General features: G+C 40.6%; 1 protein-coding gene across 2 annotated transcripts; it reads left to right on the plus strand.

Moving 5' to 3' along the window:
• The first annotated feature begins 200 nt into the window (after positions 1-200).
• Positions 201-13,296, plus strand: LOC118418880 (eukaryotic translation initiation factor 5B-like). 2 transcript variants are annotated; one of them, XM_035824995.1, is made up of 25 exons: positions 201-592; positions 1,268-1,405; positions 1,889-2,063; positions 2,201-2,474; positions 2,998-3,093; positions 3,232-3,365; positions 3,521-3,671; positions 3,819-3,902; positions 4,026-4,229; positions 4,351-4,433; positions 4,547-4,726; positions 4,881-4,988; positions 5,378-5,488; positions 5,670-5,737; positions 5,986-6,127; positions 6,487-6,618; positions 6,953-7,135; positions 7,401-7,562; positions 7,807-7,938; positions 8,317-8,448; positions 8,906-8,982; positions 9,213-9,366; positions 9,784-9,936; positions 10,281-10,442; positions 10,863-13,296. In XM_035824995.1, exons 1-25 carry the CDS (start codon positions 552-554, stop codon positions 10,968-10,970), a joined length of 3,384 nt encoding a protein of 1,127 aa, XP_035680888.1. In that variant the 5' UTR covers positions 201-551; the 3' UTR covers positions 10,971-13,296. The 2 variants fall into 2 exon arrangements, with proteins under 2 accessions (XP_035680888.1, XP_035680889.1); XM_035824996.1 differs by having other exon boundaries at positions 4,032-4,229.
• Positions 13,297-17,072: the final 3,776 nt, after the last annotated feature.

Genomic DNA, 17,072 nt, shown 5'->3' on the forward strand with positions numbered 1-17,072 from the left:
GTTTCTTGATCTCTTCTAAGTACTTAATTTACATCAAGTAGGTTCTGCCCATGTAAACCTCATTTGTTCACACTTTACAAAGACCGTCAAATTTTCCCGCCACCTGTCATCTGTCCAATGAAAGGTCAGAGTTGAAAGGTTATTATTGCAATGGATGGTGGGACTTATGTGCCGATGTTGTAACCAGCATGCTGATTGGTTTGCATAACATATTAGGTCGTGATAAATTCTAACATTTCAGCAAGTAGTCTGCATAGAATTTTATATACCTGCATAAATTTACCTACTTTTCGAAAATCATATGCCTGAATTTACTTAAGGCGTTATATTTACCCATTAAACGTGATAGTTACGTCGCAACAGTGGGCCAATCACAGCACGGTTAACAAAGTCCTACCACATGTGGATGTCGCAACATATGTGCGAGTTACGGACGATCACATTTTGCCACAAAAACTGGCATATTGTGCAATTTCAAAGGACGTTTTCCCGTCAGATCTTTTACTGCCTCCTTGTTTGTACAATATAAATTGTGTACATGTTGAGAAGAGATGGGAAAGAAGAAAGGGAAGAAGACCCAAGACCAGGACATGTGAGTGTGGAGGCTGCCTGAGTGCGCCAAGTTTTCTCCATACATTTTGGTGGGGAGGGGGGTAACGTTGGAACCATACTGTTGCTTGGAACATTTAAGAGAAAATTTGTTTCATCGAGAATGGAAGTCTTTGACTAGTATTAAGGCTTTGTGAAACAATGCGAATTTTTGCAGAGTGTTTTAATCTATTCGTGCCTGTGCATATGGAAAAGGAACAAAATCACTCATCAGATGATCAGTGGAAAAAATTAACTGTTACTGTGAAACACTGTTTTGAAATTGAGTAAAAACAGAAACATTTTTTGTCCAATTTCGTGTAACCAGAAGTTCACCATTAATACGACTGCAACAGTTCTTTAATGAATATAATGCAAAAAAGTAATGCAAGTGATGGAAGTGCCATAGTTCTTTTGTCTTTCAGAAAGAGTCAGTACAACAAAGACCCAGACAACAGCCATGCATGCAAAATCACAAAAAAAATTAACAACACCTTTTGCTGTGCAATTCAGACTTTTGTTTGTGATATTCATCTCTAGAAGGGCCTACTGAACATTCTTCTTGCTTTATAGCCACATATTCTCAACCAATACAGTTTTGGAGCTAAATGTCTACCATTATAACCATAGCAGAGAGAATGTTTTGTAACCTTAACTGTATGGTCTCCGCTCCATCCAGCGATGTTGGCGAGGACGGCCCAGGTGCAGGGGCTGCAGATAACATCGATGACCTGGTGGCAGAGATCGAGGGATCCGGACCGAAGGCCGCTGGTGGCAAGAAGTCCAAGAAGAAGGGAAAGAAAAAGGATGATGACTGGTATTTTTTGTTGATCTGTATCGTTGTCAGAAATGCAAAGTATTGTTATTGTGTGTTGTTTTTAGACCACGACGTAAGAGTTTAAGCATACATGTATTTAAATTGTGAGATGTTAGTTCATTTTCGGGTAACCATGATCCTAGAAAGAATCTGGAATGATGCTCCAAAGCCATGTACTACTACTAGTATTTGTAAATCACCACATTTGTATACGATTAGAGCTTACTTGATTTAAAGGAGATTCAGTCACTACAACAGGTTAAAAGTAGGAGAATTACTTCTTTTGTAAGAAAATTTCCCATTTCTACATCCAGTTGTACTTGTAGAGATTACATTGCCCTTAAATAGTGTTAACCTGGATGTCTAACCTTCATAAACATAATTAGAGCTTCCTTTTTTAGATGGTTGAGAAAGGTCTGACATACTCCCCTATGAACAGTTAAGGGAACAACACTGTAAACTGGTTATTCTGTATTCCCACAGGGAGGATGACTTGTTAGAAGAGATGGAAGCCCTCTCCATGGGTGTAGAAGGGACCGGCAAACCAGCAGACAAACCCAAAGAACCACAGGAAGAAACACAGGAGGAGAAATCTTCAGAAACAACAGTGCCTAATGGAACAGTACCACAGGCTACAGACACACCTGAGGGGGACAAGGTAGGTACATGTGCTTAGCAGATGGTACCAGTACTAGTACTACTAGTAATATCTTTCAAGAAATCTTTACTTTGTGTTCAAGACAGCTTTGAATAGTTAATAATGCTTAGATGTCCTGGTGTTTTTTATGTCTTCAGGAAGAAGCAAAAGAAACAACTGAAAAGGACACAGAGGAAGCTGAGGATACAGGTCCCACTGTAAAAACAGCAGCCCAGAAAAAAGCAGAAAAGAAGGAAAGAGAAAAGAAAAAGAAGGAGGAACAAAAGAAGAAAGAAAGAGCCAAAAAGGAAGCAGCTGCTCAGAAGGCTGGAGGAAAGAAGGAAGAAGAGACTGAGAAAACAGAAGAAGGAAAAGATGAGGACAAGGCTGAGACTTCCATTCCAGAGGAGGGTGCTGCTAAGGAGGAAGAAGGTTAGTATTATACTGAAATACTGATTACATTGAATTGAGTATAAACCAATAGTGCAGTTTTGAATCTATGTATGTAATCTGCCCTGCATGTTCATTCATACCTTCATTCAGACCTTTGTGGTGGCGCAGAGGGCAGCAAGTGTACTTAACTGTTTTAGAAGCAGGATATATTTTTACAGTGAGGGGTTGCTTGCCCTTCCCCTCTAACTTATTTGGGGCACCACCTTGAACATGAGTCCCCCATTGCATGTCCCTTCTGAAAGATGGGCGCAGCGCAACCCAAGTCGGTTACCAACTTATTTTAACCAAGAGGTCAACTCTGAGGCTGCTACCAGTTTAGCTGCAGGGACATCCCTAGATGTCGGAACATGTGACTTATTCAACATGGTACATGTAGAATGACACCTGATTACTTGCCGTGGTATTAAACTATCAGTCAAGTTGTTTTACATGACGTTGTATAGAAAAGTATAATAAGGTCTGTGCTCATTTAAAAACCTGTTTGCATTTCCCACAACATCAGGAGCAGAGGGAGAGGGTGCAGATGAAGGCACTGACAAGAAAAAGAAGAAGAAAAAGAAGAAGGGAGAAAAAGAGGAAAAGGAGGAGAAAAGAAAAGGTATGGAATCTTACAATGTCTTCATTTCTAAACTCAGGTTAAAAAATACATAGCACACTTACAAATACACTTATTGATTGTGTGAAGTCGTGGTAAAACTTGTAAAATTACATTTTTGTTTTCTTTCTAAATCTTAAGGTCCCAGCAAGGCCATGGTAAAGGCCATGCAAGAGGCCCTGAGAATAAAACAGGAGGAGGAAGAGAGGCTAAAGAGGGAGGAAGAGGAACGGATCCGCAAGCTGGAGGAAGCAGAGGAAGCTCGTAGAGAACAGGTCAGCTTCTTTTAGTTCATTATAAAATGTAGTTGTCAACTGTCACTTTGAAATTGTAGAGCTATAAGACTGAAGACCATTTGAGATTGCTATATTCTGTAATGTAAATATGTCAAGTTTAGTGAAGTAACCATGTTTATATTTGGTTTCCGTAGGAAAGATTAGAGAAAGAAAAAAGGGAAAAGAAGAAACAGAAGGAAAAAGAACGTAAGGAACGTCTCAAGAAAGAAGGCAAACTCCTGACAGCGGCACAGAAACAGCAGCGTAAACGTGCTGAGGAGATGTTGGAGGCTATGAGGGCGCAAGGTGAGTTTGGCAAACTAGTACTAGAAGTATGCTGATGGAAGTTAGACATGTGTTATAGGATCTCTGAGATTTGGAACTCACAACAAGTGTCATGTTTTCCATTTTTGCCGAAATTCATCTTTTAAAGTTACCATCTGCTGTCCTTAGGCTTTGATGTTCCCAGTAAGGATGAAATCCAGAAGAAACCAGTCAGATACGGTTCCAAGGGCAAGAACAAGAAGAAGGAGAAAGGTAAGATTTATGTTTAAAAGGATGGCTTCTGTATCAAACAAGGGATGTAATCACTTTGTCTTGAGTTTTGTTTAATTTCATGGTTGTGAATGTTATTGAAAAAAATATGAAAATGTTGTCTTGCTGCAGTGGAAAATCAGGAACCCACAGTTCCAACAGAGGAGGCAAAAGAACAAGAAGAAGTAAAGGATACAGCAGAGGTAACAGCAGAAGGGGAGGCAGTACAACAGGAGGAAGAGCAGGCAGCAGAGGGGGAGGAGGAGGAGGAGGAAGAAGAAGAGCTGGATACCTGGGAGGAGATGCTTAGTGATGATGAAGCAAAGAAAGGTGGGATTTCCTCTTCAACAAGTTTAATTTTTTTAGGCGTGGTAGCTTTGAGAAAGTAGTTTCTCTATTGAATCTGGCAGTAAAGAAGCCTAATACTATGGGTTTCTTGTGTGTTTTACAGAGGAAAAAGCAGCAGAGAAGGAACAGAAAGAAGCATCAGAAAAAGCACCTGATACCAAGGAAGCAGCACCTACAGTTGAAAAGGTAAACAGTATGCATCATATCTATGAGTTCTGCTCTTACATATTTGTTATTGTTTGATACCCAGTCATAGTGTGTGTGATTTTTTAATCACATATTCTTTTCTTTTATCATAGGAGAAGCAAGTGTCCAGACAGGAAAGTAAGGAGACTGAGGAAGATGAAGAGGAAGAAGAGGAGGAGGAGGATGAGGATGATGAAGAAGAAGAATCAGAGTCAGAATCAGAGTCAGAAAGTGAAGAAGACCTCTGGGAAGCCTCTTTAAGTCCCAGAGAAGTAGCAATGGCCAGAATAGCGGTGAGAAACTCTACTGTAATATCCTTCTGTAGGACTCTATGATTGGTTTCATTGCTTTTGAAGTTGGTTATGCCTGCAACCAGAGAAGATTATATTTTGGGATAAGCAAAAGCTGGTATCTGTCAGTGTAAAGAGCCAGTTTTGTTCATTACAGAAAAGAAAAGAGCAAGCAGAGAAGAAGAAGACCACTGACAACTTGCGTTCTCCTGTAGTGGTGGTACTGGGACATGTCGACACAGGGAAAACTAAGATCTTAGACAAGGTTGGATATTATGCTTTATGTATCATAGTAATGGTTTATCATCACCATTGTGCATAATGTTTCTCTGCTATTGTTTCAAACATTTGGAGACGTAAATTCTCAACAAGAAATGCCAGAAATGATTTGATTGTACTAAAAGGCAAATAGCATGAGTATTAGTTTGAAATGGCATAAGCACTGCAAAGAATGCTAAACAATTTCAGTCCGTATTAAATGATATTGGGTAGTTTGAAAACAAATCACATGAAAAATGTACATGTGTGGTAAGCTCTACTTGACAATAGTTTTGTGCCTTATTTGAAGTGTTGATGCTGTTGCTTAGAGATTTTCAGATCAGAATAAGCAGCCACCAGTACATGTATAACACATGATGTTTGTTGTGGTTCCAGATCAGACACACCCATGTGCAGGATGGGGAGGCAGGGGGGATCACACAGCAGATAGGAGCCACCATGGTGCCTGTGGAGGCTATCAGGGAACAGGCCAAGATGGTCAGGAAGGTAAGGCGGTCACTTACCATATATTCTCCAATAGTATGACCATATTCTCCAACAATATGCTTTGTAACATGTTTAATGCTGATGATTTTGACCAAACATACATGTAGCTCAGGATACAAAATGTACATGGATTAGAACACAGAGTAGGACTAATATTATACAACCGTATTGTTTCTTCTAGTTCTCAGATTTCAACATCAAGCTCCCTGGACTGTTGATCATCGACACACCTGGCCACGAGTCCTTTAGGTGAGACACCTGTCTGATTGTACCTGAATTGCAAGTCGACCCACACTGATAGATAGCCAAGCATGCAAATGTACAAGCTACATTCAGTTCTTGATTAACAGAAACTTGTATTTAGCTCTAGTAGATATTGTTAAAATGTTAGTAAAACCAAATGTAGAACAATTTATTATATGTCAACTATGGTCCAATTGTTACCCAAGTGAAGATACAAGATTGTTACATTTGGATATGTGATTGTTGTTACCCAGTAACCTGAGGTCCCGAGGTTCATCCCTGTGTGACATCGCTATCCTGGTGGTGGACATCATGCACGGACTGGAACCACAGACTATAGAGTCTCTCAACCTACTGAAGGCCAGGAAGACTCCTTTTGTTATAGCTTTGAACAAGGTAGGAATGTCTATTGTTTTCCTACCTTTTTTCTATCTTGTTTTTATACATCTTGTTTCCTTTAAATCTGGATCTGTAAAAAGCTTTAAAATTTGTTTTCTGTCCCACTCATTGTTTGGGAGCTCATGATGTTGTTTTTGTTGTTAAATCTGCCATTTTAAGCTTAATATGATTAACACATTCTCATCTATTTCATGTAATGAAGTACAGATTTTTTGGACCAAATGAGTACAATTTTTGTCCATCGCAACAAGCAAATTTCCATCCCAGGACGGAAGGATGGGCCCTGGAAACAGCCCTGAACGTTGTTGTTTAAGCATACTTTTACTTTTACTTCTTTTTTCTTCATGTCTGCATAGATTGACCGTCTGTACGAGTGGAAGCCCAGCCCAAACACAGACGTTCGTGACACAATAAAGAAACAGAAGAGAAACACTAAGGATGAGTTTGATGAGAGGGTGAAAGTTGCTGTTACAGAGTTTGCAGAACAGGTCAGTTTTCATCACAACTTAAGATTTATCCCGTAAATTACATGACCATTATAGGACACAAATCCAAGGGAAATCCACATAAGAGATTGATTGACAACATATGGAAGGACTTTCACCTACACAGTGTTAACCTGTAGGACAGAGGCTCATGGCAGTCTGCCATCTGGCTACCACGTATTTGCAAGCATGTATACCAGTAATGCTTGTGAGAAACAAAAGGTGATAAACCTAATAGCAAGTGACTGCGTAGTAGTTACTAGCAAACTGTTTTGTTTCAATCAGCCAAACATAGCAAAAGTTTAGTTTTAATGTTTTTCCTTCTGTCCCTCCACAGAGTATGAATGTGGCACTGTTCTATGAGAACAAAGACCCCAAAACCTTTGTGTCCATGGTGCCCACGTCGGCACACTCAGGAGATGGAATGGGCAACCTGATGGGCCTGATCGTGGAGCTGTCCCAGACTCTCCTGGCCAAGAGACTGGCCTTCAGTGAGAGCCTACAGTGCACAACACTAGAGGTAATGTCTGGGACTGTTAATCACTGCCACCTAGTGATTTACTAATGTACTGCAGCAAACTTACTGGAAGGTGACAACAGTATTCACAGTTAGTTATCAGGCTCTTTCATAGAGATCACGGTAAGAAGGCCTTAGGAGCACATGAAAGAAAACAGTTGAAATGATCTGCAGAAAGGTTACTAGAATTTGTTGCTTCTGAGGCAAACACTGACAAAAGAAACTGGTTCAAAATGCCTACTGTAATTTTGCTTTTTCTTTGCCTTAGGTGAAACAGATCACAGGTCTGGGTACAACAATAGACGTGATCCTGGTGAATGGAAGGTTACATGAGGGGGAGACAATCGTTGTTGCAGGACAGGAGGGCCCTATTGTCACCCAGGTCAGAAGTCTGCTCATGCCACAGCCACTCAAGGAGCTCAGAGTCAAGGTAACACCAGGAGTTACTTTCTAGTATCATTATACTCAATATATTGTAAAATGTTTCTTGCCCTCTAATAAAATATGCATTGAGCACACCAGTTACATGTAGTTGAAACAGTCTACATGTAAATGTTAAGTCAGGACTGTCTCAAATTACCAAGCGGGACAATTTTAAATCGTATACAGCCCTGTGTGAAGTGATATATACATTCTGAATTGTGCCCTTTTCTGACATGAATGTTCTGTTGCAGAATAAGTATGAGACCCACAAGGAGATTATTGGTGCCCAGGGAGTGAAAGTTCTGGCTAAAGACTTGGACCGGGCCTTGGCAGGGACTCCACTGCTGGTGGCTTACAAGGAAGATGAAGTGGACATCTGTAAGGTGTGTACATGATACATTTTCACCATTATATTGCAGAGTTGTGTGAAACATGTTTAAGTAAGAGTTCACTTTTAAAGAATATGCTGGATTTGTGTACAAGAAAAACAGGTTGGTGCCAAAATGAAGGCTTCACAATGCTTCAAACCTTCTCCCATGGGTTCATATACCATTTAGGGTGGTTATCACTTAGATTAAAACAAAAATAATGTAGTTGATAAAAAGTTAAGAAAAAAACCTAAAGCTATTTCAGCTGACTCCTTGTGGACAATCCTGGGATTGTTGAAGTTACGTGTTCTGTCGAAATACATAAAGAAAGAGACACAGCACAGTGATGAAAATGGCTGTTTGAGTATCTCCATCCCCCCTGTTGTCCTGTAGGAAGAGGTAGCCCGTATCCTGAAGCAGACCCTGGAGACCATCCGTGTACAGGAGAGGGGCGTGTACGTGCAGGCCTCCACTCTCGGGTCACTGGAAGCACTTCTGGAGTTCCTCAAGACTTCAAAAATTCCAGTAAGTACTCTCGTGTAGATAGTTTCTTCAGGTTGCTGAATGGTTAAATATATTCTTCCTAGGTACACAACCTTTGTTTTTCTCTTCCAACTGTTTTGGCAGTTGATCTGCTGCTTGCATCAAAGTGATCTTTTTCATGGTCATATTGTGGAATAATTACCACAGCAGGTGTGCATTCTCGAACATGACTACTTCTCCTTACCACTTTGTGACAAAGCAATAAGGATGCAATCCCAAATGTGACTGAGTCTATACCCACCTTATCTCTATTTATGACTTGCATAGAGTGTCTTATCCAGAGGGCCTCTGTGCTCCAGCTTGTATATTTGTTCCAGTAAGGAGTCACAAAAACTGAAGTATTTGATTTACTGTGTTGGCAAATGAAGTGACAACTTAATATGTACTTACCGTCTTGTTGATTAGCAAGTTGATAGATAAATGTGTGTTTTATTGACAGTTTGCAGGAATCAACATTGGACCAGTCCACAAGAAGGATGTGATGAAGGCCTCCATTATGTTGGAGCATGACAGTCAGTAAGTACACATGGATGTTTACAACATACAAGGAGATAATTCATTGGTTCTTTTAGGAGAAGGACAAAAGCAATGTTTCTCAAAGAAAATTACACAGAGAGTGTAGCTTATTGATATACTGTGATAGAATAGGGGAGAAGCAAATTGTGTGGACCATTGTTAGAAAACAATGTCTAAAGTTAGCTACTCTGTCTGCATACATGTACATGTTTTTGACACGTTTATTTCAGATATGCAGTGATTCTAGCGTTTGATGTGCGTGTGGAGCGGGATGCACAGGAGCTGGCTGACAGCCTTGGGATCCGCATCTTCACCGCAGACATCATCTACCACCTGTTCGACAGCTTCATGAAGTACAGGGACGACATGAAGAAACAGAAACAGGTCAAACTGCACCTTTGATATAATCTAACTTTGCAGTTCGGGATGTCCCTGTATTACCCTCACAGTTGATATCCTGGTTCCAATTAGTTGCTAACAGGGAGCCCCTGGATCAATCCTGGGTTGGGAATGTCAATTGGACTGCATCTGTCTTTGGAAGCGACGTAAAATGGGTCCCATGTTTGAGCACATAAAAAAAGGAAGCACCCCTAGCAACCCTTCCCTGTAAAAGACATACCTTGCTACTGAAACAGCAAAGAAACTGCTGCACTACACTGTAGGTGCCACTGAGCTCTACAAGAATTTTAACAAACAAACTTTGAGGTACAATCTTTATTGCAATATTTTAGTATGATTGATGGTTTAAAGACTACTGTAAGCTTTTCATTTATCTGACAGTGTTTTTTCTGTTGTATACAGGAAGAATTGCGGCATGTAGCCATTTTCCCGTGCAAGCTGCGTATCCTGCCAAACTGTGTCTTTAACTCCAGGGACCCCATAGTTGTAGGTGTAAATGTTGAAGCTGGTGTCGTTAGACAAGGTAGTCTCATCTGTGTCAAGAAAGACGACAAGGTAAGATTTCAACATCACTAGTTATATTTTTGTGACTGACATTTTTCTGAACCAACAATATACACTTGGTAGAAATATGCAGACTTTTGAACAAACTTTTCCAGCCTTCTTTCTTCGCTGCTAAGAGTGAAGACATTTTTTAAAATTTTGATATAAATATATTCTCACAATTCCACTGCATGTGCTAACTGTCGTTTTCTTTTGTGCAAATTGGAGATCACAGATGAAATTCATTATCTGAATTCTGATTTTTTTCTTTGTGTTAATGGTAATTTACAGCTGATGTTTCATGCAAGAAGACATTGTTGTGAAAACCAGGAAAACCACACTCTTTGTTTGTACAGGTCCTTGACCTGGGCGTGGTGACCAGTCTGGAGGTGAACCATAAGCAGGTAGACATGGCCAGGAAAGGCTCCGAAGTCTGTGTCAAAATAGAGAACCCTCCAGGAGAAACTCCCAAACTGTTCGGCAGACACTTTGATGAAAAAGATATTCTTCTTAGCAAGGTAAGTCTATTGCTGGTAGTTGAGGGGATGTAAGGCTTTAGTTACTGTAATTGCAGAAATGTTCGCAGTAGTTTTATGTTGACGGTTTTTGCGGTGACCACTTTGCCACAAATTTAAAACCACCGCGAACATTTTTCAATTATAGTATGATACTTCAGTCTATGGCACTACTTTAAACTACAGCGAACACACCATTTTCCCGGTAACGCGAAGGTAAATCCTTGTGCACATAAATGCATTTACAGTAGTTTATAGGTTTGTGTACGAGTACAGGCTGTTAAAGCATTAGTTAAGTCATTTCTTTACTTAGCATTTGCCTAAGCTACGAAGTACATTGTAAACCTCATTTATGCCACTATTCCAATAATCAATTACCTTTCTTGATCATGTGGCTTACCTTTCATTTCTCTCTGCCTACAGATAAGTAGAGAAGGCATCGATGCCATCAAGGACTGGTTCCGAGAGGACATGACCAAGACGGACTGGCAGCTGATGATCGAGCTGAAGAAAGTGTTCCAGATCATGTAGCCTGCCTCGTCACGTCACCCCTCCTCTGCTGCTCAGGATGGCACATGTACAGTCACAGGGTGAACTGGCATCTAAAGTAATATGTGGGATTGAAGGACAGAGAACAGTGGGAAGCAAAGAATCCATTCATCTTACACAGGCAGTTCCTTCTGAGTGTGTGTGCAGAGATGGATGAGTTCTTTCACTTCAAACTAAGGAACAATACTGGCAACAGTGAGATTTGGTGAGGCCTAGGGAAAAAATGTTGTGTTTCATGTTTCCCTACCTACCCTAGAAAAACCTGTCGACCCTAGACTTTTTTTTTTAGGTGAGCAATGGAGTCTCATAGCTTCCAGTTAGAATTTTTATTTCGCTTGCTTCTTTTCAAGGTTAACAACTGCTTGTCCTATCTAATGAAGGATAAATGTGCAAATGTTTCAACATGTTTGTAATCATTAATCACTAATTAAAGTTTGACATTGAAAATATAAGTGTCCTCATGCATTTCAGTTTTACTTCTTTTGGCCAAAGTCTTAAGAAAAAGAACTTAAAAGCAAAAAAAGATAATCCCTACCTACCAACCCTATTTTTTTTCATGACTAAAACAAGAAACAAAACAAATTGTTTATTTCCTATGCCAGAGGAGGCATTATGGCCATATCAGTGGCTGTATCTACACACTCTTGTTAAAACAATAGATCTGATTGTAAATTGTCAGCATTGGTGTATTTGCCACTTACATGTATGTTACATTTTACTTTTGTTTGTGATAGATAGGGGAAACAATTGACTTGATATTATTTGCTACATGTCGTGTAATCATAACCTTCTCAATGCTTGAAAAGTTTGAGATGGAAATTCCCCCCTCACTGTAAAACAAAAGGTCTGAAATTTGAAATGTCTTACAGTTTCAATCACCAATCTTGGTGGTGAGGACCAAATGTGCCACAACTGATAGTCACAGTAAGGGTCTTTATAAAGGCAGGCATCATTATCATTATCTCACAGTAGTTCAGAAGGAAGTTATGAAAATCATATTGCAATTGCTGCAGAAAGATGCAAAATCAATATTACAAACTTTTGCGACATGATTTGTTTGTCTGCTATCCTTTTTTTCTCAGGCAATTTCATTCCAAGATGCTCAAAACATGCCTGATATTGCCTACACACTTTCTACTGTCATTTCATGCATCCAAAAAGTTTTGCTGCACTGCAGTGGAAAGAAAATGAATGGATGCCACTTTGGAAGCTAGAGTTTGTCATAGCTGAAAAGAGTAGAGTAGCTTAATCCTCTGAGTTTCTGAGAGGTCTGATTGTTCTGGTTGTGTGGTAGGTTTGAGCCTGTAAAATGTATCTGACAACCACAAATCCATGGTGTATTTTCAACCTTGTGGTTAGCTTTCCTATTGTCCATTGAAGAAAGGCCTTTGCAGTAATTTTCCCATTCTTGAATAGGAGAAAAAAGGCCCAAGGTTATATTATAGATAGTGCAGCCCCCAAAGTGCCAATGGTTGGTGTGTGTGGAAGCTCTTTTCATTAAAATAAAATCTAAAGTACATAGTTAAAGAAAAATCTAGAATATCTCATTCTGTCAGCTTGTAGCTTTGCTTTTCTCATGTAGCATGTAGAGGTGAAAAAAGGCACCTCTGCCATTGAGTGTTCAATGGCAAATCCTCTTACGAATCTCCCTCACTATAAGTGTACAGTGCTTGTGGATATGCCTCAACAGAGAGCTGTGTCTCATTGTGACTTAATGTCAGGGGTCAGACCTCTCTCAGTGTACATGTATACCATTATGTACAGGCTTGCAGCTACATTACTGTTGAGTAAGAGGCTTACAGTGTTAGTGGATGTAATCTTTAATCTCTGCTGCAAAAGGGCTACCTTGTTGTTTGGGGGGTACCAACATTACACAGTCAGTTTTGCTACATCATTTCTAATGAAATTTTGACACAAATCCATTGAACACAAACTTTACAGAAATCCATTGAACACAAACTTTACCCCTTTCAAAGCTTTGTTTATCAGGTTTTGGGGAGGCTTGTTTGTTAAAGGATCCATAAAACTGATCATGAAACCAAATGTATGTGATGATAAAGGTGTGAAAGTAAAGATACTGTCTACATGTATGTACCTTTCACCCTGACATTTATGTTCTCAATAATTCACTTCACTGCGCTTAGCTGTTTAATTGTCTATGGTACAACTCAGTTACCACTGTTCCATATGGCTGACCAAACAGCATGTATAAACATGTGAATACATACCCATGCTGCGCTGCTGTATAGCATGGTCTGGTCACGTGTATGCTTAATGAATTATAGGCAACAATAAACACTAAAAAAGACATACTTTTTCCCTGTAATATTTGTTTCCCTATAATAGTTGTGTTGTAGATTGCAGATGATGTCTTAGCCTTGGTTATTACTCAGGTTTTGTCATTTGAAAAGCTAAAAGTCCAGACAAAACTATGATGAATGCAAAAGTCATTAGAGAGTTATGAAATGTGTCCTTTTTTGCCCCATAATCTTTATGACTTATGAACTTGAGCATGAACGCAAGACTGAGTGAGACTAGAATGCATGGCCTTAGAAGTTAGGGGAGCGAAAGAGTTTAATATGTCAAGTAGCCGTTACATATGTTAAGTACTGACAATCTCATTATAATCAGTACTGACCCCCAATACTTATCAACAATGGCCCATGGGTTTGTATTGAGATGTGCACATCGTAAGGTTGCCCCACATACCTTATCTCTCTTATCTAATAATTAATAATACAGTGGTTTCGATGGTCCCTCCTACTTCCTTGAAGTGAGAAGGTTGAACCAGCCGCTTCACATGTGTTACATGTGACCAGGTCAAAGGGACAGAAATATACAGCCAAGGTCTCGTCATATACGGGACACATTCCAGGCAAACAAACACGTATACAGCCGTATTTGAACGATATACTGCTCCAAGTAGAAGTTCGGACGTCTTTTTATGCTTTTTTTGTCAGCCTCATTCTATTTTGTCAGTTTTTCTTTGGCAAAATAGAAAGGCCAAAAAATATATTAAAACGCCCCCAAAGGTGTCAAAACAAAGCTGGTGCTTGACCTCTGCTTGGAGAGTTAGAAGTCAGGGTCTTCTTTTTCCTCAAACTTTCCCCGCCGTCTTCCTTCCTGTATCCTTTCCTGTTTACCGACCGTGGTTTCTGCTGTAGAGTCTGGAAAAATAGCTCTATCTTTTGTATGTTTGCTCCCTTGGGGCAGTGTCTCTGTACAACCTGTCTCGTCCGACCCAAAACGTTTGTCTCACGCTAACATGTCTCAACTTTTGTGGGGATACATACAAATATGGTTTGTATCGTTCAGAAATATTGACGTAGGCATTTTGATCGCAATGAATATTGCGTGATATATCTGGAGAGCTTGTCACTTTTGAAGATTCGCAGGTCATGTTAATGATTCTAACCTGTACAGGCTACATGTACCAGGTTGGCTACATGTTTGTTTCTTTGTTTGTTTAAAATCTGTTACAAGCCTGGGACCCTAGGCTAAAATGATGGTACATAACAAACTGTCAGTAGGACCTCCTCAGCGTTATAATAGAATCGCCCAGGCGCATAATCGTCGCCATTTCATTGTAATTTTGTGCACGCAACAGAGTTTGAGAAAAAAATCCTATCTAAGCAGCGTGTGGCTTTACACGCCCAAAATTGATAATGTCAAGACGCCGACATAGTCTATGATTTGTTATCCTTTGTGCTAGCATACGTCACTTCAAGAAGAACAACTTTGAGTTTTCCTTAAGATTTTCGTGACGGGCTTTGGTCCATGATTAGCCATTACCAGCTTTCCAAAGCAATTACAGAATGCAAAGTAAATTATACCCTTTTTCGTAACCACCTCATTAGCTCACCTTTAGAAAATTTGAAGCTTATCCATTCTAAAAAAAACGTCCTTCTGTAAAGGTTGAACTCATTTCTGACGTTGAATATTTAGATCAGATTATGATAAGCTGATACGTGATGCCATTACATACCATTTTTTCTTTGTGGCAACTTTTTTTCAAGATCGTTTGCAGGTGTCCTATTGTAGATAGTGACTGTGAGGCGATATGGGTGAGGGGTTCGCCTTAATTGAATAGAGGATATAGAAGGGGTCTTCTTAATCTTATTTACGATAACATCATTACCACAAGGCGTATACGGCAGTATATGGTAGATTCCCTTTTCAACTGTGATTATGCTGATAACAGTAGGAGTCCATAACAATGTGAACAGAAACTATCGTCCTAGATTTCTAAAAGGCATGTCTTGTTCAGAGACAAATGTATGCATTGAAGTAGCCTTTAATACAAAAATGATAATGACGGATGCAACTTTGTAGATCATAATCTCTACTAAAGGTTACGGCTTTTTGACATGAACTAGTGAACCAGAATCAGCGAGATGACAAATTCACAAGTCCTTTACTTATATCCCCTCTCCTGGATTTCACGTGATTATCAACTGGTAATCTGAGTATAGAATCTCTGGTGGGATACAGTTCTGCACAAATGAAGTGAATCGGTTGTTACGCTACAAATGGCTTCAACATAAAACATGGTGCCTCCAACAAGTGGCAGCCATCAGTTCAACCACCAAGGGCCCTCGCTTTGTAGCTACAAACGCCGAAGAAAAACAAACCCTGCACACTTTTGGGACGTCGCGTTTCTGGTAATAGCCGACCCGTATGTAAACTAACACGGTTTACAGACAGACGACAGCCCGCCCTGATTCTACGGCGTCAGTGCCAGGCTTGGCGCGCGGCTCAACCGCAAATCCACCATCACACGCACCCTGTACTCTGTACAGTCACGGAGATTTTACCTCAGACAACAGATACAACTTTCTATGGACAAAGACTTACCATTCACACAAAACGCACGCTACAGAGCAACTTTCAAAATTCGCATCCAAAGTAATTGCGTATATTTCTAGGATGCATTTTGCCCAAGAAGTAAATATTTACGAAGACCTCAGTTTGTTGAAAAGATGCTCCAAATGTTGTTGGGGGAAAATACAACCCAGTCTTATCATTTCAAAGGAGAACGTATTTATACCAAAATGTCGTACAAGGCCAGGACAAATACGGGGTCAACCATATGGTAAGACAGAAACTGTTCTGTGAGCAAATTACAGTTCTGACTGAATGTGTTCGGCTCATCTTGGTGTCACGTCCAATATGTAGTCCTCTTCTACCTGGCCGTGTTCCGGTGGCACCCAGCCTGGTGACCCACGTTTCCTCGGGCTCAGACGTTCTGCTGAGGGTGACGAGCCAGCTATGGGCGTTTTCGTCTTCTTTAACCCTTGTATTATCCTCCTTTCAGCAGCCGGGATCTTTGAGAGAGTCTCTGTCATGAGCCACAAGAAGGCATTCGTGCTCTCCTCAGCAAGCTGTATCCTTCTCTCAAATTCGTCCATCTTTTGCGACGTTTCCCCGCGTTTTTCGGTCTCTTCTCGGGCTAAGGCCTGCACGCGGAGGCTTAGATCGCTGACTTTCCCCATGGCACCTTGCAACACCCCCACGCGACCCTCCAAAAACTTGATGAAGTTTTCTTGTCCGGTGAGAACTCGATGCAACTGCTGAGTTTCTCCCGAGAGGGCCTCTAATCTTTTCTCGTAGTATGATCGATATGTGTCCTGTTGATGCGCGTGGTCCTCCAGTTGAAACATGAGGGCTGTCACGTTCCCGAGTTGTCCCGCGAAACTGTTACACCGCATTCTTTCTCCGATCTGTACCTTCTGCAGCATACCCACATCTTTCCGTAGCGCCACCAGCTCGCCTGGTCGCTCCGAACACATTTTGCTTTCGGTGCGGGTGTTGGGATGCTCCGAAGGACTGTACGGGAGAACAAGGCTACATTCGCAGGTCCTCTTGTGTCGACGATCGGTCTTAACCGTCCACGCCGCACTATTCGCGATGATAAGAACAACGACAGTTGTTAATATGAACACTTGCCTTTCCATGCTCCCGACGATGTGGGGGGTGAAATATCAAAGACGAAACCACCGATATCCCCGGTGTCCATACAGTCCTCAGTAAAACTGTAGATAGTCCCTGCGTTCTGAGAGAACTGGATCACATGAGTACATCAGT

This window comes from Branchiostoma floridae, chromosome 7, assembly GCF_000003815.2.
Source record: "Branchiostoma floridae strain S238N-H82 chromosome 7, Bfl_VNyyK, whole genome shotgun sequence".
Taxonomy (NCBI): Eukaryota; Metazoa; Chordata; class Leptocardii; order Amphioxiformes; family Branchiostomatidae; genus Branchiostoma; species Branchiostoma floridae.

Bases quoted from the DNA above. Each gene is read 5' to 3' on its own strand.
- LOC118418880 (XM_035824995.1), top strand. From the start codon at position 552: ATGGGAAAGAAGAAAGGGAAGAAGACCCAAGACCAGGACAT. The intron at 2,064-2,200 runs GTAGGTACATGT...TTATGTCTTCAG, and splicing joins ACACACCTGAGGGGGACAAG to GAAGAAGCAAAAGAAACAAC. The intron at 3,903-4,025 runs GTAAGATTTATG...AATGTTGTCTTG, and splicing joins GAACAAGAAGAAGGAGAAAG to CTGCAGTGGAAAATCAGGAA.